General features: G+C 42.8%; 1 protein-coding gene across 3 annotated transcripts in view; it reads left to right on the top strand.

The window, feature by feature from the left end:
• ARHGEF3 (Rho guanine nucleotide exchange factor 3) overlaps positions 1 to 24,149 on the top strand; it is a 255,558-nt gene that overhangs the window by 73,611 nt on the left and 157,798 nt on the right. Inside the window, exon 1 of one of the 3 annotated variants that reach the window (XM_069473721.1) lies at positions 20,448 to 20,575. The exons of the other annotated variants lie outside the window; for them this stretch is intronic. Within the exon in view, the coding sequence (XP_069329822.1) occupies positions 20,525 to 20,575 (51 nt within the window). The 5' untranslated portion in view covers positions 20,448 to 20,524. Of the gene's footprint in view, positions 1 to 20,447; positions 20,576 to 24,149 lie in introns of those variants that run through there. 3 annotated transcript variants of the gene reach the window in all.

Below are 24,149 nucleotides of genomic sequence, written 5' to 3'. Positions count from 1 at the left end.
GCCATCTACAGAGACAGCCTTCCCTCTCTCAGAACCAAAATTACTAGGGAGGGATTCTGATTGGTCCAACTTGGGTCAGGTGGATACTCCATGGCCAATCAGCAGTAGCCAGGGAGTGGGTTCATGCTGTATCACCATGGTAGCCCCTACGGTAACCGTAGTAACATGTGGAGAAGGGGCAGTTTCTAGAGGAAGTGGGGAGGCACTAGGCAGATACAAATAATTCTTTTCTACAAAAATCTTCCCCATCTCCTCTCCCATGATAAAAGATAATCATCCTGATTCCCAGGGTCTGACTTAATGTGGACAGAACTCCTAACTCCTCTTCCTTCACCTCTGGTTAGAAGCAGTCCATTTAGTTACTGATTTTTTTTTTTCAACCCTAACAGTTTGATCTGGGAGCAAGAATAGCCTGTTCAGCAAGAATAGACGTAAAACATAATAGTCCTCTGGATGAATCAAAATAATAGCAGGTCCTGGAAAATTGGGTTCTGAAGTGGATTAAGGCCATTCCTAGATTATTCGGAAGTATTAGAGTTTAGTCAGGGGTTTTAAATAGAAGGAGGTCCAAGAATCAGTCTTAGTCACAGTTATAACTTTTTTATTTTTAATTTTAATCAAATTTAGCCTTCTGACACAAACAATATCATGGCAGTGATCTTGCTGCCTCCAAAAGTCCCTTATGTGTTCGCAGATGGGATATACCCATTTAGAAAATCCCTTTTCTGGAGCTGAAACTCCCCCCTCAGTTTTCCTTCTTTCCTCTAGGTTAGGTTTATTTTCTCTGTTTTCTGCCTGTGTCGGAAGCTGGGAGTCGAAGCCCCTTGCATGGGGTTGGTAAGGTACTGTCGGTGACTTTTCTTCTCTCTCATCATCCTGTTCCTCTCCACAGCCAGTGAGGCCCATTTAATGGATGGGACTGGGTTTAGCTCATTCTGACTCTCAAAACCCACTCCCTTTTAAATTTCCAAATCACGCTGTCCATTAAATCAAAGGGGGAAAAGATGAGTTAACACACTTCACAGAGGATGCAGGCAGGATGAAAGGACCTCACCACCTGAATCGAGAGTTTCACCATGTCCAGATATTCTGTCTGTCTCCACCTCATCAGTCTTCCCCACCGATGATGTGGTTACAAGGACCAGAGTTGAAGTTTGAGCAAGAGGCCCACAGAGGGGTGGTGCCCCGGGCCAATGAAACACACTAGCTTTATCGAAGAGACTCAGGGACAAATACACCTGGTCAGTAGCTGCAGTTTGCCAATGAGCTGGATGAACAGCTGGCTTATTTTTGTTTTATTTCTTGGGCAGAAGACACATGAAACCAGAATGGGTGTGTCCAGTGAGTAGCCAAATTAAGGCTTCATGTATAATAAGTGCTCATGTATATTTAATACCTTGTAAGTCTTGTGCACATTGAGTGTACAGCATTTAGGAACCAGGTGCCTCATGAATATTAGTATCTTTGCTCCTTCCATCCCTTCCTAGCTATGTTTAGGGCATGCATTTGACTTATACTAGTGAATTATTTATAATTAACATAACTTAAAATATTTTCTATTGTTAAAGATGAGTAAGTCTTACAAACTTATTCCTCTCCAGTAATTGAAATGAATATTCTCTAAAAGCAAATGCTCATACATCTTGATTGCCTAGGGTCCATTTTTAAATGGGAAGCCCTATATAAGAATGATGATGAAGATTGTTCTCTTTCTTGATTTTCGGGCCTCCCACATTGGTCATCCTCACCCAGCCCTCTCCTTCTGCCCTCCGACCCTGGAAATCTCAATGAACACATCTCCTGGACCAGTCTTTTTGTAGCTGACTTCCACACAATGTGGGTAGTAAAACCAATTGGATTCGATGCCACAGCAGCAACATGGACCACCGGTGCCTGACCTCTTGGTTAACACACATTCAGGGAGGAGGTAACATTCTGTACAGCAGAATACTACTAATGCACGATGTGTTTTTGTATCCCCGGGGCTGATTTGACCTAACATCCTATTTAGAAAAAAGGAGGAACGGGGTTGATTACTTTTCTATGGACAGATGAGAATTTGTTTGAAGCATAGTTCTGATTTGAGGGAAGTGCATTTAATTTATGCAGGTTCAACTAAATCAGCTCATTAAAAAGAAGATGGGGAGAAAACTTACAACTGAGCATGAGTTAGATGGGATAGGTGAATCTGCTGTTTCCTCTGTTGGTCTTATTGGAGTGATGGTGACTCTAGACCTTAACATGTGCTTTTTGTACAGCCTGCCCCCTAAAAATAAGCAACAGCTTTATCTGGGGATAAACTGAAGATGTATGTACAATATTTGTTTTAGCAGTAGAGGAAAAATTGTTGAGTATGGTTTATTGAGAAAAGAGATTTCAACTTTTTATTTTGAAAAATTTCAAATATATGGAAAAGTTAAAAGATAAGTGTAACAAACACCCACCACCTAGAATCAACAATTGCTAAGATTTGCTTTACCTATTTGTCTCTAGCTGTTTACACAGTTTGGCTTTATTTTACTAAACCATTTCAAAGTAACACAATTGCAAATATTATGACTTCACTTCTAAGTATTAAATACTTCAATATACATGTCCTAATACTAAGGGTGTTTTCCTACATTGCCATAGCATTGTTATCAAACTAAGTTACCAATAATTCTCCATTTCCTAATATTCAGCCCATATTCATATTTCCCAATTGTCTTTTATAACTAGTTTCCCCCAAACCATTCAACGATCATGTACTACATCTTGCTGGATTTTTGTTTGTTTTTTATCCAATCAAGGATCATGATTTCATTTTTTTAGTTTCTTTCTTTTTTTTTTTTTTTAGACAGGGTCTCACTCTGTTGCCTGGGCTAGAGTACAGTGGCCTCGTCATAGCTCATAGCAACCTCAAACTCCTGGGCTCAAGTGATCCTCCTGCTTCAGCCTCCCAAGTAGCTAGGACTGCAGGCACGTGCCACTGTGCCTGGCTCAGTTTTTCTATTTTTTGTAGAGATGGTGTCTCGCTCTTGCTCAGGCTGGGCTTGAACTCCTGACCTCAAGTGATCCTCCTTCCTTGGCCTCTCAAAGTGTTAGGATTACAGGCATGAGCCACTAAGCCCAGCCTCATTTTTTCAGTTTCTTAAGTCTTTTTTATTCTCGAATACTCCCCTCATCCCTCCCTTTTCTGAAAGACCAAATTGTCTTTTGAAACTTTTTGGAAAGACCAGACCCGTTGCTTTTGGAATGTGTCTCACTTGAGTTTATCTAACTGCTTTCCTATGCTTGGGTTTATCTAACTGCTTTCCTATGATGTCATTTAATTTGTTCCTCTGTCCTTTATATTTCTTACACTGGTAATTTAGGTCTAAAGATTTGGTTTGTTTCAGGTTAAACACTTTTGGAAAACGTCCTATGGGATGCCAGCTATTTGCATCCCATTTAGAGGCACACAGGATTGGCTTGTTATTAATATTAACGACACTAACTCTCTATGCAAGGTAGATGCTGATGAGAGCCCAACCTCCGAGTGGGGAGTGACTCCACTGTAGATTTCTTGGTGGATATTTTAGACAGAGTTCTTGGCAAAGAACAGGCACTTGCTCCATTACCTCAAGAAAATGGCTGTTAGTAAGAGAGAATATGCAGTTTCAGCAATCTAGGACTTCTCTCTGCAGGTCAGTTTTATGCCCTTTCTCTCTCTGCCTTTGCCCTCTAATGACCTGTAGGTTCTGCTCCCAGTGTCTTCTCCTTGTATGTGGCATTGTTGGGCTTGTCATGATGCCGGTTCTGAACCAACTTGGCATGATCTTTCAGCAGCTCTCTCTCCCGCAGCTCACAAGATAGCATTAGTTGCCTCATCCCCAAACCCCTAGGAAAACTCTGATTGCGTCACCTTGTTGTTCTTGCACTGAGCTTCACAAGTAGTGTGCAGGCTGTTGGCCAGCTCTCAGAAGGGCTTCCCTATCCCTTGGTTCAGTCATCTGTGGCCAGAGAGTCAAGGCCAAATGGGACTGACATTTACCAGCTTGGGCAAGTAATACCTCACTGAGATTCAGATTCTTTATCTGAAAATGTACCTAGCTCATAGGGTTCTTATGAAGATTCAATTAAATAATTCATATCAAGTATTTAGCACCAAGTCTATGACACAGTAAGTGCTCATAAACACCCTCCCCCAACTACTGCCACTATTATCTCATACCCACTCAGCAGGAACTGTGAGCAACATTGGGAAGTGAGGCATGTTTCCGGGGAAGGGAATGTGGGGAAGATATCTCTAAACATTTCTAGTATACTAGCATAACTTTCCCCTTTTCTAATACTTTCCCACTTTGTAGAGTGATAAATACACACCCTGGGTCATAGGAGATGGTCTGGACCATTTGCTCTTTGCATATGTGTGCCCTTAAATAAAAAAGTCTTACCTGCTGCATATGGGAGTATGGACCAATTTAGAGGCAGGAAAGAAAATTTGTTGTGTAAAAAGCTATTGAATGAATTTTAAATGTATGTTTTTGAACATCCTATGTATTCCTTCTTTTTTTTTCATTATTTCAGCATACTATGGGGGTACTTAAGTTTAGTTACGTATGTTGCCCTTGCCCCCCACCCCAGTCAGAGCTTCAAGCGTGTCCATCCCCTAGACAGTGCGTATCGCACTCATTATGTATGTATACACCCATCCCCTCCCCCACCCACATCTGCCCGACACCCAATTAATATTATTTCTAAATGTGCTCTTAGGTGATGATCAGTGAAACCAATTTGATGGTGAGTACATGTGGTGCTTATTTTTCCATTCTTGGGATACTTCACTTAGTAGAATGGGTGTGTATTCCTTCTGACAGGTGTCAACCAATGGTAACTCAAATCTTGTGTCTCTTGTGGTGTTTGGAAGTGGATCCAGTTCTGACTTTATTTTGCTCGCATCTCTCTGTACTGTCGCAGGCTGGTACCACACTCACTGTTCTTGGCTTCTGAACCACGGCACCTTAGTTGCCCAATGAAAACATCCAACAAATGACTACATTAATCGTATGTTTGCAGTTTTAATGTGGGAAAAATTAGCATTTTGTTTTGGAGGATAAAAGAAGATCATTTTGCTACTGAGGTAACACTTGAAATCATTGACCTCGTCAGGTCAGTCTAAGGATTGGGAATTTTTTTAAGTGTCATTTTTCACCTACAGAATTAATCGACATTTTAAAAAGTGATCACTCAAAATGCTGGTGAGAGTTGTGTAGGATGAGTCTCTCACAGGCCTTCAGTGGTAGTCTTACTTGGTAATCTTTCTGGAAAGCAGTTTGTGCTATTTGTGTCAAGAACTATAAACACATTTATGGCTATTGGTCCAATAATTCCAATTCTAGGAATCTATCCTATGAAATTCACTGGAGATGTGGATTAAGATTTATGCAAAAAAACATTTAGTGCTGCAGCACTTATAATGATAGAAAAAATGGAAAAAGTCTAAATGTCCAATAATGTGAGACTGTTGGTGTCAGTTGTGGTTTGTCCATATGAGTGAATATTATGAGCCATAAGGGGCTGTTGAGGGAGAGTTTTAATTCAAGGGAGATGTTTATTGTTATGTTTTAAAAAGCAGGAAACAGGCTGGGTACAATGGCTCACACCTGTAATGCCAGTGCTTTGGGAGGCTAGGCCAGAGGATCACTTGAGACCAGGAGTTCGAGACCAGCCTGGGCAACATAGAGTGACCCCATCTCTAAAAATAAAAATCTAAAAATTACCCAGGTGTGGTGGCATGTGCCTTTAGTCGCAGCTACTCAGGAAGCCAAGGCAGGAGGATTGTTTGAACCCAGGAGTTTGAGGCTGCAGTGGGCTATGATCCTGCCACTGTACTCTAGCCTGGGCAACAGAGCAAGACCCTGTCTCTTAAAAAAGAAAAAAAGCAGGAAACAAAATTGTATGTACGTAATAATCCCGGCTATGAAAAAAATGCACATGAAAGGACTGAAAGAAAATATGCTGAAATATTAATAAAGGTTTCCTCTCAGTAACTGAGGTTATAAATGACATTTTTCTTTGTTTTGTTTTATTTTGACTTTCCTAAGTTCCTGACTTTCTACAGGGGTGCATACATTATTTTTTATATTTCAGAGGAAGAAAAACTGAGGTAAGAAGACAAATATTTGACTGGCAATCTTGAAGTGGAGTCTTAGGTTTTAAAGTTTAAGAATAAAAATCATCTTCAACAGGCAACAGGAATGAATCTAAGTCAGAAATGCAATGAATTGGCCTAAATCCCGTGGTTACTTAAGATGGAATTTTAAAATATGGCATCTGTTTGTGGAGGAGTTTCAACTCTGAAAACTTGGTAAAGGTGAACTTGGAGGAATTTTGTCATCCTTTGCTAACAACAACAACAAAAATCCCATAAATCTTACTTGGATATTTGGGAGGGGAGGAAAGTACCTTGATAAGAATGGACACTATGTACTCAGACGAGAAAAATCATGGCTCTAAAACAATCATCCCGGACTAAAATATTAATATTCCATAGAATTAATAGGTGACTCAATTGTGTTTAACTGTGTTGGGGCACATTATTTTTATAGGCTCTGGGTGATCACTCTGGACAATATTTTGGAATATATCAGAAAATATTAGAGGAAAAAACCTAACATGGCCGCCTTTGTATTCCTCCTCTTGAACTTAATTTATTATGAAAGTCAGAGGACTGATTACAGATTATAAACTTGTTTTAGGAAGTTGGGGGTCAAAAAAGATAATTGGCTTTTTAAAACATACCCCATAGTATGTTTCCCATCATGGTACTTGTATAATTAAAAGATAATGTGGGTTTTTGGGGAAGAACCTTTGCCAAAAGCTTTTTGCATCAATAAGTTCATCAGCAATTTCTAAAACTTCTTAAAGAGGGAAAAGCCTTGAGGTTTAGACTGGAATAGCCTTTTCAAGTCTACAGAGTTGGTACAAATGGATCGGATTTGCCGTTCTTGAAACATAATACAGCCGTCTGCTGCTTATTCTTCCAGGCTTGATGTCGTGTCTTTTTAAAATACAATCATCTCATTATCCAGAGTGACTAAGAGGCCCAGCATATGTGCCACTAAAATACTTGTCCTCGATTCGCTCTTTCTTTTCTCTGGACACCTGTCGCTCAGGAAGTGACTTCTCAACTCCTCTTTTCATGAGTCATCCTGACGTGATTCATCAAATTCCCTCCATTGAGTGCGAACTTGAACATCATCTCTCTACTTCCAAAAAATGCCCATTTCCCTTCACTTATTTTTAAAAAGTCCATTTGCATTTCAAAAAAATATTTTAGGATTTTGGTTGACAGACTAAAGTTATCTATAATATCTCTTATGCGTAATTTTATGTTATTCAGTGGACAGCAAACTTCTTTAATATATTAAGAAATGTTCCCGCTATTAAACTCAAAGGGCAAATGTCAAAAAAGTACAGTAGATAAGAGCAGGAAGGCAAATCCTTACTTTGAGGCAAAGGCAATATAAATAAAATATTTCAATTCATTTGGCTTTGGTAGTTCTAGTCAAAAATCTATCCAAAAATCTATGTCTATATGCGAGTCCCCAGCAGAAACACACAGTTAGCTTTCTGGGTGCTTTCCCTTCTACTGCCTTCTGTTCCTTATGCTTGATGCTGGTCTTATTTCTGGAAGAACCCAGTCTCAAAAGTCCCTGGTTTAGCAATAGGGGGAGTTAAGAACATTTTCACCTGTTGTTAGCTGTGTTTATTGAAACAAACTCATGCAACTATTGTTGCTTACAGTTACCGGGCTCATTTCTGCTGGCCCGGCAGGGTTTATGTTGGCAAGGGTGAAGAGATGCTATCAGCAATTCATTGTGTACTGTTTGCATAACGGGATGGGGCAGCCAACTCCAGCTATGAAAAAGATGCTTTGGTTTAGTTGCAAGCTTTTCTTAAGGTACCTGTCAGGTTAGGAAGGTGCAACCTATAACTGATGAGGTAGGGCTCAAGGCCCAAAGAGGACCCCAGCTTGTGGGCTGCGTCAGCAGGTGACTCAGCCTCAGGAATATGGCTGCACCTGCAGTGGGCTGGTCCCCCAAGACAGGGAGGGGAGCATCGGTGAGCGAGAGCATCGCCAGCATTGCTCTAAGTGTTGTCCATGGGGCATTAGCAGCAACAGCACCCGGGAGCTTGTTAGAAGTGCAGACTCTCAGGCCTTACCCCAGACCTGCATCAGTATCTGCGTTTGATCAAGATCCCCTGGTGATTTGGAGGAAAATTAAAGTTTGAGAAATACTCTGATTTTTAGGGCAGTCTAGATTGCAGAGACTGTCGACTCAGTGGAGGTTTCACATGAAGCTCCTCAGTCAGGATTTGGGGTTATGGAGACTGAAATGTGGTTTGTCTTCTTTCTCTAGTAAAAGAAAGTAGGGCTAGGAAGAATTTCAGTTAACTAGTGCCCATGACGTGGGACCGAAATTATGAATGCAGGGTTAAAAATCCTGGTATCCCTCACTCCTACCCCCCTCGCTACACCCGCCTTCTCCAATCCAGAGTTCCCAAGTCACGGCATTCTCTGTCCATGGATAGGTCTTTCTGGGACTCTTTCTCTAATGCAGAGGATGCCCCCTTTCTCACAGTGGGCACATAGTAGGTCTTTTGCTACCTTGTGATGTCCTGTGTTGTCCTGGGCAGCAAGGTCACCACACCCTGACACGACTTGCAGGCAAGACAGCAAGTTCCGATAAAGGAGGGAAGGGTGCCCATTCCACCTCCTCCCCAGGCCCGAGTGTTATGTGATGCATTTCCTGCCTTTGCTTGTTTACCGCCCGTGGCCCTGCCTGCCCACTGCCCGGACTGCTCTTTCCTTTGTTCTGTAACAGAGGAATTCGACCTCTCTGGGGTTTAAATCCCACTCGGCCCTGGCCATTTCTTGGCATGGTTTTTCCTCAGGTGGCAGTTCGCTAGGGGCAGAGGCACATTTTCCAAACCCCACTGTGTCTCAGTTCATCTGCTATGTCTTCATTTGGAGAGAGATTTAGGCAGAGGCTAATCTGATTACAGGGCTCGAGGGGAGCCCCGAGCACATTTCAGATCAGGAATGCAAATTGTTGTCTGCAGTAATTATAGTTTGCACATGGCCCCGCTCCACCCCCCGTGGTCATTTTCCTGGTGCAGAATAAACAGCTTTGTGCTTTCCAAGTGGGAGGTAATAAGAGGAGAGGGGCACTTGAGGAATATTAAGGGGTATTCTTGGAGACTGTCTCCAAGCCTGAGTGGGAGTAAAACAGACACAAAATGTGTGTCCAGATGCTGCTGCTGAAAATCTCTGTGACCACGGAACAGGAACTCAACCTCTCTGAGCCCTAATGTCTTCCAGTCCTTGCCTCGGAGGGTTGCTATGGTGATGAGTTGGTGATGATGTTGCAGGACACTCAACTTGGTGCCTGGTGTTTAGTTGGTGCTCAACAAGGCCGAGTTTCCTTTCACTACCAATAGGTGCCATAAGCATTGGAGTTTGCTGTGGGGAAACACGTGCCCTTCTTAAAGGGTGATTCCTGCACACGTGTTTGTTAACTCTGTACTGCAGAGGTGCCTTGGTGCGTCCTTCCCATGTGCGTGTGTCTGCAGAATTCAAGGCTGTCTTAGAGTGCTGGCTCGGGGTCAGAGCTCCTGGATATCAACCTAGATGTGTGCCCTTTGCCGATCAGCTAATGTCTTTGAGCCTCAAGTTTTCTCATTTGTAAAATGGGCATCATAACTGTATGTGAGTCACAGGGTTGTTGGGGAGATTTATGTAAAATTGAGCACCAGTGTTTGGCACAAACTATGAAGGAGGTACTATTGCTATCTCCTTTGCAGAAATGAGGAAAGCAAGGTTTTACAGGTTGAGTGACTTTTTCAAGTCTGCAGCTCATATATGGTGGAGCCTGGACCCTGGCCCAGCAAACTGGCTCTAGGGTCCGTGTTAGGGAACCCAAACGTTGTGCCTGCAGGTGGTTGGAAATACCGCACAAGCGCTCTTTAGGTGCCTGTTCTTGGGGCTCCTCCCCCGCAACCCTTCATTTTTGTTGACAAATTCTTTCTTAAATTGGGTTAAAGCAAATCCTAATACGATCACTGTTACTATATTACATAATGTTACGTATATTATATTTAAGATATAAATTTATGCTATATCATGTATAACATCATTATATATAATAATATCAGCAACAGCTATTCGCACAGATTTGCATTCCTATTGGAAATACCATAGCCGTTGTCAGCATTTATAATTGTTTTTTGTTCTGCCACATGGGAGCTTCTTATCCATGATATCATTGCAAAATTAATTGTTTATCTTACACAGTCTCTAGGAAGCTGCTATTTGTACTCACTACGTGCCAGGTGCTGTTGTCAGTGCCTTATGTATGTCGACTGACTTGGTCCTCCCGACAGCCTTTTGTGGTGGGTGCTCTTGTTATGTCCATTTAACAGATAAGGTAACAGAGTCACAGAGAAGTTAAGTAAATCACCAGACTGGGATTTGAACCCAGGTCATCTGGCTCAGAATCCCTATTCCTAACCTCTGTGCTAAACTGCCTTCATTTATCACCAGTGCATGTTCTGGATGTGATGCCCTCACCACTTGGCTGGCCTCGGTGTTCTCAGACCTCCCTGGCTGCACGCTTAACGCATTTCCTAGGGCCTGTTACTATGTGTGGGTCTCACTTAGCCTCAGAGGGTCATTTTGGGGACTCCTCCCGCTGCCCCCAGGTGCTATTCAACATAGGAGGTCCTTTGTGCCTCACCTGCACACATTCTTTAAAAAATAAAAACCAGCCTTTCATTTTAATGATGACACAACCCAGAGGTGAGTTTCTTGTTATCACACTGGAGGAATCTGGGCAGAAGGGATTGGAGTCGTAAAGTCAAGTAGCAGGGGAATTCCTTGTTTTCTCCATAAATTATCCATGTGAGAGCTCTGTGTAATTTCACATCATAGGAGGGAATGGCTGTGCTTTAACTCCTCCTGTTGGAAGGGCAGACATCTCACTTCTTCCTCAGCAAGGGGAAGGAGAAAGCATAGAAATGGAACTTTTTTGCTGTTGTTATTACAATTCCTGGCTTTTAGCTGATATATTTATCTATGTGTACTTTAAACTACATAGGAAATAAATCTCACCAGTACTGTATTATATAGTCGTGCCCACTGTTGTTGATAAAAAGCATTTGTATCTGGTCATGCAGCTCTTCTGGCTAAAAATCTTGCTCTGGTTCCCCACTTCCTATAGGATAGAGATGGAATCCTACCTTGGCTCCAACCGGCTCATTTCCCGGTCTTCCTGCAGGTCCCTGCCACAGGCCTTTGACTGTCCCCTCACCTCCCAATGAGCTGCGCTATTCCTCACTTCTCTCCTTTACTCTCACCCCCCTCCCCTCAGCCTGGCAACTCCTACACATCCCTAGCAACCTGCTGGAACCTCACTTTTGCTGAGGAGACCCTGAGAATTGTCTGTGGCTTATTCCTCTGCGTTCCCAGTGCTCCCAGGCTGTGGGACTCAGCGGGTTGAGCAGTAACCATTGTGTGTAGGTCTGCATCCCCTTGGCCTGTGAGCTCCTCTGAGGTATTTTGCATGCCCGACACTTAGAGCACAGGGCTGGGCACATCTCTGTTCAATGAAGGAAGGCAAACTTTATCTTTACACATGTTGGGCTGCATTTCTTCCCTGGAGAGGGTCTGTGGGTCGTGGTTGGAATACTTGGTGGGAGATCTGGAACACTAGGCTACAGGTTCCATGAGAACTGGCCTGTCCCATGGCCCTGTGCCTGCACAGTGGTCGGTGTTTGTTCAGTCACTGCCCAGGTGAGCACCGTGGTAAGTCACTTGTGCTGCAGGCCGAGATTCAAACCCCTGTTCCATTACGGCCAAGCTTGGCACACTGGACAACTTCCTTACCCCTTCTGAGCCTGTTTCCCCATCTATAAACCAGGAATATTAAGAGTACCTATCTTATAGAATGGTCAGAGAATTTAACACATTAACTGCCATGTAAGTTGTATTTAACTCACACTAGTTTTGAGCCCAGGACTTCGTGTAACTCACACGTCTCTTCACCTTAGAAGCCATGAGAACTATTTTTTAAGTTGCATATAACTCACGCACAGAAAACAATAAAAAATAACAAATTTTTCATTAAATTAGAAAGTGTCATTTTGTTTTATTCTATTTTCGTAATAAAACACTGTGGCCCCAAGGAAAATTTTTTTCTTTCTAGTGTGGCAGTCAATGTGTTAAATGAGCTTAGCCTAGCATCTGACACATAGCAAGCCCCCAATCAATGGTGGTTGCTATTGTTATTAATAATGAAATAAGTTAATCACAGGATGTGGTGAGTGCTGGCAAGGAAATCAACAGGGTGTTGTGACAGAGAGTAAGATGGTGGGGTGTGGGGCTGTCCGTTAGACTGCCTGGTGAGGGAAGACCCGCTTGAGGGCTGAGAAGGATGCTGCTGCTATGTGAAGAGCTGGAGGAAAGTGTGTTCTGAAAGAGGGAACAGCAAGTGCAAAGGGCCTGAGGCAAGAAAGAGCTTCCTGAGGAACACAGAGTATGACTACAGCATGGGGGGAGCACAGTAGAATGAGATAAGGTCCAAGAAGGAGACGGGACCACCTGATGCAGGGCCTTAGGCCCAGGGACAGTGTGGGGGTTGAATTCTCAGTGTCAGAAGCCATTTGGTCCCTATGCTCAGAATCTGTGCAACTGGTTTCTGGACTACTTCAGCTTTCGCCCATCCTGTCTTCTCTGTGTACATGAACTAATGCCTAGCAGTAAACCCAGTTCTGACTGAGTTAAGCAGAAAATGAATTTATTACAGAATCTAGGGTAGCTTAGAGGATTTTGGAAGGATCAGGGAACCAGGAACAACCCCAAATGACACCACCAAACTGTTCTTATAAGGACATAATTGCTGCCTGCCATTGCTAGGCGGGTATAGACGCCATGGTTTGCACTACCAACCCTGGTTATAGAACAGAGCTACCCAATCCATCCTCACTCTGCCCCTGCAAGCTGCCACCACTCTCACAGAATGGGGTCCGCAGCATCCCTGCTGCTTTGCATCTCAGCTCCTGATGCCCTCTGGGCTGGCAGTGTCTGAACGGCTGAGTCTGTTCATGCTTGTGTGCCCTCGCTGCAAGGAGGCTGGGAAGCAAGTGTGTGGCACTCTCATCTCCTTCGGCAGAATGTGGGCTCTAGTTCCTGAGTTGGGGGCTTCCCCAAAGCTAGGAAGGGAGTTCAGCTACAGGGTATTCAAAAGGCAACCGTCACAGAGACTCATGGAGTAAGTGACAAAGGGCGTCACTTGGCCCCAGCAGCATTCATCTAATAATAGGTGGTGGCGCTTTAAGAATGGCCTGACTGCTTTCCTCTTAGATGATGATTTAAAAACATAGCGCTGAATTTGAAAGCAACCATTTCTCAATATGATGGGAGGCTAGGAACTATTTTTTAAAAAATCAGTTTAGTTTGTGCAGGTGTGTGGGGTAGCATGTTTCTCCCGTGTTTATCACAGATTTGCATTCCTGTTGGAAATACCCAAGCCATTGTCAGCGTTTATAATTGCTTCTTGTTACGGCCACGTGGGGCTCATTGTCCATGATTTTGCTGCAAAGTTTATTGTTTATCTTATACAGTCTCCAGGAAGCTGCATGCGGAAACCTCTCAGCCTTACCAGGAAGTCTGACTTAAAGGGACAGCCTCCAGGGCGAGCCCTAGCTGGGAGGAGGGGCTGAGCTTCCAACCAGAATCGGTTCCCTCGGGTGGGAGCTGGAAGCTCTTTTTGGACTACTCACTGTCTGGTTGCTTTGCTGTTTTCTAGTGTTTTGGTGATTCCTTTCTGATTCTGAGTTAAGGAGAAAAAAGTAGCGATATTTATTCTTCACGTACACATAAACAAACACAAAACAAAATGAAAAACCACTTTCACTAATAGGCAGAATAAATGCTCTGAGTCATGGGCACACACGCTCGTTTTTAAATCTCTTGGTGTCTTCTTGGGGGTATGTTCATAGAAGTCTTGAACTTTTTAGATAGACACAGTGATGTCAGGGAAGTCAGCATTGTAAGATTTAAAAAAGAAATGTGACTTAAGTTTTAACCACCTTATTTTTTTCCCTGTTGGAAGGAAGAGAGGAAATGGAAAATCACAAATTTCTATTGTCTTTTTAAAAATTAGATGCCCCATTGCCAGTCAAATCAGAGTAAAAATCAAACTATTGATTTCAGATTTGGTACCAACTTTTCAACTTGCTAAGAGGAAAATTTGAACCAGTGTTCATAATTACACCAAAAAATTTCCTCTTCTGTTTGAAAAAAATAAGTAAAGAAACTATTACTGTGCTTTTTGTCTTTTTGGTTTTTACATTTTATTATGGAAAAATTTAAACCTATACAAAAATGGAAAAAGTGATATGATGACCCATAATGTCCCCATCATCTTTTGCTCTCATCTTAAATACATATGTCAGTTAGTATCCTAGAGTCCTCCTTACAGCCAGTGGAGGATAAAGGAATCATTATTCCTGTTTTCAAGATGAGGAAACTAAAGGTCAAGGAAGTTAAGAAGTGACTTACTAGGTCATTCAACTAATGTACGGCAGAGCCAAAAATCACCCAGCCCAAATATTAACGTACTGATCATTCTTCTAGCCAAAGAGTTCTTCCCAGAAATTATCCCTAAGGAGGTATCTAGAGTCAAAATAATGGTGAGAGACTATTTAATAAAAATGATTTTTGCTTTTGTTTTATATATTTTTAACTCAGAAATTCAGTATGTCAAGAGTTGTTTTTTGATATAGGCAAATTACTTTTTAAAATCCTCCTGAGTATTCCTTTGTGTGTCAGAAATACCACCCCTGCCCCATGTTCAGATTTTTCATTTCTAACTAATTTTGGCAGTCTGATGCCAAATGGTAAGTCTCATTTCCAAGTAAGGAAGCTCTTTGGCTGATAGATATCAGCTAATCAGTTTTTAAACCATTTTTCTTCCTAAGAATTGGGCAGAAGGTCACAACCCACAGAAGTTTCACTTTTAACTGACAGTATAAGGAAGGGGACTTGGCAGTCTCTTGAAAAACCTGTACCCGGGGTGTTCACGTTTCTAAGAAATAAATTGAGTGAGCTTATTTGCAAGCAGCCTGTCTGCTCCGTGTGAAAATTCTTTAGGCTGCAGGGCTGGTGTTAGTAAAGAGGTAGAACCCCAGAGACCTGGCCAGTGGCTGCTTCGCAGCATACATCAGGAGACGGCTTTCCTTTTTTGCGGTCACTTTTAAAAATAGCTGTCTATGTATCAGTTGCCAAAATAATGTGAGGAATTTGGTTATAAAAGTTCAGATTTGTTTAGAGAGAAAAAATACAGAGCTCGAGCAATGGCTCGTAACAAAATCAGCAAGATAAGCACTCCAGATTAGCCATGATTAGCAATCTGTTGAGACTTCCATGTTCGAGCATCATTTATTTTTAGTTCTTGTGTTGAAACCATAGATGAAGACTTTTCTATTTATTCATTCTTGACCTTGGGCAGCCAGGTCTGCTCCCACATTCTTCTCATCATTCTGTAATCTTGTTGAGCTGGGATGTTAAACAGGGCTCTACAAGAGCGTCAACATTTTCAAATGGTCGAAGTCTCTTGAGTTAAACCACCTTGCATCCAGTCGGCCCTGGCCTGGGATGGTGTCTGGACAGCCCGCCTCATTTGTCCACAGTTTATGGTGAAGGGGGTAGAGTAGTTGTTCAAGTTTTGCTTGGATTAACCACACTTCCAGCACTGAGGAGTAGATACAAAGACATTCAATAAAGTACACGACTGCAAGTAAATTCCCACGCTCTAAACACCTTGACGTTCTTTTTATTTTGCTGTGCGTTTCTTTATGCCTCTCTGCCAATCTAGAAACATCAAAAAGTATTGCCATACTTTCTCAATGCCAGCATAAATTTTTGTTTTTTCTTAGTCTTATTTGAATTTGACAACAGCCGCAGAAACCTAAGAGCTGTGAAATAACACTTTTCTGATATTGGGACATTAAGTAAATCAGTGTGCGATATGCTATTTTAATTTGGTCACTTCTACCATCCCGTTTCTAAAAAGATTGTTTTACTACCTATTTTTCAATTCAATTGGTGGAATTATTTAAAAATTTAAGGCATCAAATGGGATATGGTTAAAGACCTCGAAATTCCCTTCCAACTGTAAGGTTTGTGAAATCTGTGGCTTCTTAGGTAAGAAGAAGAAAGAGATTAAGGAACCAGAACAAAATCCAAAGGGAAGGAATCACCATCATTTGCCAGCTTTTAATGAAGAAATAATTCTACCAAAATCTAAGCATTTTGTTTTAGGTAAATGAAATTCTGAAAACTCTGATGGATATGTCCTTCACAATATCTTTGGTGAGGAAATTGCTTGGAACTTCCCAACAGGAAATGCCCTCAGGTGTGTAGAACAACAGCACAGGAAACAGTGGTTTTGGTTCCAGTAGTGCCATGAAGCATTTGGTGGTATCTTAGCCAGGTCCCCGTGTCACCAGTTTAGCTATTTAGCCAGGTGTGGGAAAACAGGGGCAGTCTTTGCATGGTAGGTGCCTTGTAGGTGGTTTCCCATGTATAAATATATGATTCAGCTCCACATACTGAAAAAAAATATTGCACCCTGAGAACCCATGCCCCCAGAATTTTATAGATCTGTTTTTCTTTTTAACATTTCTCTCTAATGTATGTAGAACTTATTTACATGGGATGAATGTAAAGCAGGGCTTTCAAATGAGGCTTTTCTTTCTGAGAACCAAGTGAATTGCCCCATTTTTTAGCGATCCTTGGCTTCTCCAGTGGTTTGTGCTCCGATATGTCAGATTCTCCAATAACCTAGAGCAGGTGTCTGGCCGTCTGTTCTGAGCGCTGTGTGCATGTGGCAGGAGCCTGAAGTCAGCTCACCTGGGCTCCACCTGCCTGGACTCCACTCCTGACCAACCGCACCACCTCTAGGCCCTGTGATGTGAGTGTGTGTGAGGCTCACACCATCTTTTTGAGTCTCAGTGGTTTAAAATCTGCAAAGTAGAGATAATAATAAGGCCTACTTTGGGACAGTTGTGAGGATCAAATGAGAAAATACATGGTAAGCAATCACATTAAAACATCAAAAATCTGCAGTCGCTATGGTTTCAACAATTGTGGCTTTGCAATGTTTTAATGTCTGCATACAGGTGCACTTTCATCATGAGTTAAGTTCTCAACCTCAGAAGAGGTGAGAGGAATGAACAACTGAGAAACCACATCTCGAGTGTATCTTTCATGTTTGCTGAACGTCCACACGGCAGGTGGCTAAATAAGCCAAGATCCTCCTGTACCATGGAAGGCTCTGCTGTAAGAGGTCGAAAATGTGCATGACAGGGAAAGATGCCCTGGATGTTAAGTGAAAAAAGCAAGTGGTAGAACAGTGTTATCATTCGGTTTCTGAAAAAAAAAAAAAAAAAAAAAAAGAGAAATAAGATGTTACACCCAGCAACTTGTGTGTGTTAAGACAGAAAGGAATGTCTGGAAGGATCACCACCAGGGGTTGCAAACTGGTGGTCCTCGGGTCAAATCTAGCCAGCAACTGTGTTGTGTGGTCTGTGTACAGTATTTTGTATAGTGATGAATAATTGTCAGCATTTAAAATTTTGGGAGTTTTTCCATAAAACCCGGAATTTCAGGCTTCTCGAGAAAACTGGAATGTCCGGTCACCCTGGGCTGGTAGTCTCTTAGGACCTCAATAAACTGGACCTGACCAAACACTCAGTCGTGCTCCAGTGCCCACCTCACCTGTCCTTCAGGTATCTGACTCCCTGGTCCTGAAGGCATTTGGGTTTATGACCCCTGCCTACCCCTGGCTTTAACCCCAGAACCCCTGGCACATAGGACTGGGGTAGAGGGAAAAAAGGGCCTTTGCAAAGCCCACTTCTTACTTTATACACTTCTGTATGGTTTGAATGCATGAATATGGCACTAAGTTACTGTTAAAATTTAAAAACCAGTGGGAAAACATGGTTGAATACTTGGTAGTATCTCAGATGGATGCCTCATAGATAAAACTCCTGTATATGTTACCATCTCCCATTATAAAGCTCAAAATGCACTTGAACCTTAGAGGTCAGGGGCCTCTTATTATTGAAATTCTTCTCCCGAGGTGCCTTCTTTGTGGACCAATTTCATTACTAGAGTTCTTGCTTCTGGTCAGGTCAAGGGCATCAGAGGAAATGGCTGTGCCCTGCTCTTTCCTTCCTTCTTGCGGGCTGTGCCCCTCTGCCCTGCCAGGGCGTCTGCTGGCTCTTCCTCCCTCCCAGCCTCCCTCCTCCACTACTACCTACCCTGGAGCCCACTCAAGTTTCATGTCTTCCACGAAGTGCTGCAGCCCACAGGTTTCAGTTCTTCTTTCTCATTCATAGTCAGCAACCGCAGTTAGGTTGAATCATTCTAGGATTAGTTCATGTGAACGTACCCTTCCTCCTCCCAAAAGAAATACACTGTAGTGTGCCCTGGGTCAATTTCCTATGGGTCCTCACTGGGGTGAGGCTGGCTTTGGCTGCTGATGCTAAGAGAAGTGGCTTGTTCACAACTCCTCCAGGAGAGGAGTGGCTGGGCTCATGGAGCCTTCATTGGTCCCCAGGGGGGTGGCATTCTTCATTAGCTGAGTTGCCACCAAAGCGGGCTAACCTCAGGTTGTTGACAGGCCTATACAAATCCAGGACCCTTCCTTTGCAGGAGACTGGAGCAAGAGGCCTTCTTAGGAATGCCTGCCCTCTTCCCGCCACTGCCACCAGCCACCACTTGCTTGCTTTGTGGGGAGTGAGGCTTTGGGCAATAGGGAGTCTCACCTTTTAGTGGAACCTGCTGTTTGATTTGACACACATTACTGAGCACTTCCTGGGTGCCAGCCCCAAAGTGTCACAGATGCTTGCCTGAAAGCCCTGAGCCTTTTTACAGTGATTTCACTTCCCTCTATCTCCAAACAGGTGTGACTCCCTCACACTCCTTGAAGCAAGACCCAGGCCTGTCAGAGCAGCCTCCATACCTATCAAAAAGTATTTGCATCTCTTCCAAAGCACCCTGTGATCAAGCACCTCCCTGCTGTCGTGCCTGTCGGTTCTTCTGCCTAGAGCACCCGTCAGAACACTGCCCATGTGTCTCTTGCTCTGAGAAGCCTTCTCAGACTTTGTCCCCATGAAAAATGCATTTGCCAGGCTCAGTTAATTCCTGGCCTCCTCAGCACTTTTTGCAAATTCCTGGCAGCATGAATGGAGAGAGGCTGCGTTCTCATAAGCTCCAAAGTCAAGTCTTGGATTTAATCTGCTTCTGTTAGACCAGAAGCTTATTGTTCAAATGAACCTGCTCTCTTTGCTGGGTCCCCTGATTTTGCTCATGCCTGAAACAGATGAAGGCTCTTAAAAATCTGTGCGTTTGTAAGAAGGCCTTGGGAAGCCCTGGGCTAAATCTTCGCAGCCAAAAGTTGCAATTAGGAAGATTTTTGCAAATCAAACACTACCCCACCAGAGAACTAAAAAAACCCGAAAATAAATAATTGAAAACTACACTGGAGTTATGTCTCCTTGGGTTTGAGACCTTCTGCCACTGTGCAAGGAGGGTGGGGGTGCTGGTTTGTTTGTGGGGAATGTTTGAACTGGGCACGGTTTTCATCTGAAACCTTGCAGTTCCCTGTGAGATAGTCCACTTCATCCAAGGGGTCTGGGTTTTGTAAAAGGCAGGGGACTGGGACAAGGCATTCATTCTGGTGACATCCCCGGTTCATAAAACAAGAAATGTCAGCCATGAGTTATTTCCACAACATAATAGCTCTGAGGAGAGCAGGAAGGGCTCTTGTTATCCACGTCAGAAGCTGAAAGGGCGGTTTCCAGCAGCAGCTATTTTGAAAGGACTCTGAAGGGAAGATGCCCGGTTTGCGTAAGGAAAAAAAGAAAGAAACGGATGGGTGTGTAGTTGCTTTTAAACTAGGACTCAGTGTGGGCTCTGTATCCTGGGCAGGGCCTTAGATTCTTGGGTGAAGTTCAAGCAGACCAATAATTCCTCTTTGAATGCCCAGAGCTCTCCTCCCGGTGCCCCTTCTAGTGATGCTTTCTTTTCTATCCATGTCGCCCCCACGTTTGAGTCTGCAAAACTCCAGGCAGCAAACCCATGAGAGCAAACCCGTGGGGTGCGCAGCGTGGCTTTAGTTGTGGACCCAGTGAGTATTGTTTGTGTCGTACAAGCTGGGGACTGGCAACCAGAACCTGAATTTCTGGCACGCCTTGGAATGCCAAAAGGCAAAGGGTGTTCTGAAAAGGCAGCAGCAGCAAGCAAGGAAACTGCTAGAGGTGGGGAACTCTTCGCTGTCAGCTTCTGACACTTGTAACTGATGGCCCCTGTCACTTCCTGTCATGCAGCCTAAGTGGGGGGGAGGAGTTCCTTCAGGGAAACCATGCTCAGCCCCACTCAGACAATCCTGTCCGCAGGGCTCTGCCGCAGTTAGGGGCCAGGGAGTCCGGGTGGATGAGGTCGGAGCGCCCCATGGTGTGGTGTTGCCTCTTTGTCCGCGCGCAGGTAAGCTCCCTGCAGCGGGGAGGACAGTGTACTGCCACTGAGTCAGGGATGGGGGACCAGCCCCCACCTCCCACCCAACCTGACAGGCAGTGCCAGGAGCTGAGGTGTGGGAGGGCATAGTGGTCTTTTCACCTCCCAAGACACTGAGCAGAGAGCTGCCATTAAAAACACCTGGGATGATGGAGCAGATTCCCATCTCACTTTAGTATGAATCAGAAGAGAGCACTGTGGCTGCGTTTAAGACCACAGATGGTCGTGCTTTGTCGCCAGGGTGAGCTGAGTGGCGTACATGGCTGTCACTGCCTCCTTTAGCATCTGTGATTGGAGAGGAGGTGGGGGAGGGGGCCTTCACTCTTTGTGATGCTACTATTTTAATTTTTACAAGAAGCCTGTTTTAATTAATGAGAAGGACAAGAGAGAAAAGAATGATGCATCTGCCTTCTGTTTTGTTGTTGTTGTTTTTTAATCACAACATGGATTTCCAAGATCTCTTCTTTGAGTGCTAGGATTACAGGCACGAGCCACCACGCCTGGCTCTTTTCTCTTCTTTGGATTGGAAGATGGCTGAATTCAGTTTTGGAAGTTCATTTTCCTTGGAGAAACTTTTTTGTAGGTTTTCCTAAAGTCATCCTGGTGTTTTGAATGTGTTCATTATTGGGAGGATGAAGTCAGATAATATCGGTGGAGACTCAGACTTGGTACCATTCTCATTAAGAGCATTGGCATCTGGTTTAAGTTATTTTGGAAAGAGTGGCTGGAAATGTGTTTCTATGGGTTGAAGAATAGTTAGGACCTCTGAAGCTTACTCTCCCATCCCTTATATTTATTTGTTTGTTTGGGGGTAGGTGTTAAAGTTCTGGATAAGCCAAAACTATTTTTAAAAGGAAATGTGCATTGCTTTTTCTATTCTTCTCATGAGAATTATGTTTTTAGAACTGATTTTTGTAATCCCAATTCCAACTTTTGTATATAACCACTATAGACATACTTTTTTCCAATAGTTTTATTGTGGTAAAATATACATAACATAAAATTTACCATCTTGACTATTTTAAAGTGTACAGTTCAGTGGTATTAAATAAACTCATAATGTGCAACTGTCGCAACCATTCATCTTCATAACTCTTTTCACCTTGCAAAACTGAAAGTCTATACTCATTAAAAAAAATAACTCCCCATTCCCCTCTCTCCCCAGCCCCTAGAAACCACAATTCTACTTTCTGTCTCTATGATTTTGACTACTCTAAGTATCTCATATAAGTAGAGTCAAACAGTATTTGTCTTTTTGTGATAGGCTTATTTCATATGTCCTAATGAACCTGAAGGTTCATTCAGGTTGTGGCATGTGTCAGAATTCCCTTCCTTTTTAAGGCTGAATAATATTCCATTATTGTGTGTATTATATGGTGGCAACACTGTATATATTACATTTCGTTTATCCACTCGTCCCTCGGTGGACCCCTTGTGTTGCTTCCATGTTTTAGCTATTGTGAATAATGCTGCTATGAGCATGTGTGCAAATATTTCTTCTTTTGAGTATATATGCAGAAGTAGAATTGCTGGATCATATGGTAATTCTATTTTGAATTTTATTAGGATCTACTGTACTGTTTTCCACAGTGGCTGTACCATTTTACATTCGCACCTACAGTGCACAAGGGTTCCAATTTTTCTACATCCTCTCCAACACTTATTTTCCATTTTTTAAAAAATAGTAGCCATCCTATTGGATGTGAAGTGGTATCTCCTTGCAGTTTTGATTTGAATTTCTCTAATGATAGTGATGTTGAGCGTCTCTTCATGTGCATTACTGGCCATTTGTATGTCTTCTTTGGAGCAATGTCTACTCAAGTCCTTTGCCCATTGAATTCTTTGTTTTTTGTTGTTGAGTTTTAGGTTGGTCTGTACATATTTTGGATATTAATCTCTTATCAGATATGTGATATGGAAATATTTTCTCCCATTCTTTGGGTTGCCTTTTTGTTTTGTTGATATTGGACAGACATACAATTTTAATCCTTTCATGTGATTTGGGTAATTTTACTATCTTTTACCTTTTTCCATTTTACTCACCTAGCCATTTGCTTACTTGATGATGAATAATTTTTGAACCTTTGAGAGATGAACATTAACAACATTTAAAATGATGTACAACATGTCAGTGATAGTTAATGCAAAGTTAATAGCAATATAATACAATAACAGTTTACATTTATTAGGTGCTTATCTGTTCCTAAGCACTTTACTCCCATTAGCTCATGAAATTCTTTTTTTTTTATTTCAGCATATTATGGGGGTATAAAAGTTTAGGTTACGTATATTGCCCTTACTCCCAGCTCATGAAATTCTTATAGCACTGTAGAAGCTGGCTATTACTATTATTATTCCCATTTTGCAGATGGTGAAACTGAGGTTTTGAGAAGATAGATAATTTGCCCAGGGTCACCTAGCTAGTTAAATAGTAGATCAGTTTTCAAACCTAGGCAGAATGGATCTAGAAATGACATTCTTATCCTTTAGGTGCTACGTGATGATTCTAATACTATGGCCCTTCCCAGATCTCCTATCTTAAGCAGCATTTGCAGTAGCACGTAGCTTTCCAATCCTTTGGCCTGTCATCCCATTTTCGTGGATGTTTGCTGTGGTCTAATTAGTGCCTAAGTAAGAGGCACCTATGACAAGTCACTGCCCTGTCTGGACTCAGTTTCCCCACTTGTCAAATGGAGATGTCTCTAAACTCATTTTAGTTCTGAGCTGAATCTAAAGTACACAAATATCTTGCACAAAAAGTCAAAAATAGTTTTCACATCTGCCCTATTTCAAAGTCAAACGATTTAACGAGTATATTTAAGCACACATTTCCCAAGGATGTCACCTGGACCTCAAAAGGTAATTGGTTGACTAGCTACTGACCCTTATTCTGCTCTTGAACACATATTTTCATGAATTTATTTATTTATTTATTTATTTTTGAGACAGAATCTCGCTCTGTTGCCCGGGCTAGAGTGAGTGCCGTGGCATCAGCCTAGCTCACAGCAACCTCAAACTCCTGGGCTCAAGCAATCCTCTTGGGTCAGCCTCCCGAGTAGCTGGGACTACAGGCATGTGCCACCATGCCCAGCTAATTTTTTTCTATATATATTTTTTAGTTGGCCAGATAATTTCTTTCTATTTTTAGTAGAGACAGGGTCTCGCTCTTGCTCAGGCTGGTCTCGAACTCCTGACCTCGAGCGATCCACCCGCCTCGGTCTCCCAGAGTGCTAGGATTATAGGCGTGAGCCACTGTGCCCGGCCTTTTCATGAGTTTTGATTCCTTAGCTCTGAGAGTCTGCAGAGAAAGGATCTGGGGAAATTGGAGCTGGATATGGGAGCGGCAATTGGTAACTGGATGGGGAATGCAAGGAGGGGAGGGGAGAAACCCTTTACGCGTTAGCCCTCATAAATTCATAGGTTCGCCAAAGTAGTTCTATATCTATGGAGAAATGATGGAGTGCAATGGTCAAGGCAGGCATGTGTTTTAGAGGCAGACAGATGTAGGTTTGAGTCCCAGGTTTGCTGCTTACTAACCATGCAA

This window comes from Eulemur rufifrons, chromosome 7 (genome assembly GCF_041146395.1).
Source record: "Eulemur rufifrons isolate Redbay chromosome 7, OSU_ERuf_1, whole genome shotgun sequence".
Classification (NCBI taxonomy): domain Eukaryota; kingdom Metazoa; phylum Chordata; class Mammalia; order Primates; family Lemuridae; genus Eulemur; species Eulemur rufifrons.
Note: the sequence above shows the minus strand (reverse complement) of the source record. Positions and strands in the feature narration are given on the sequence as shown.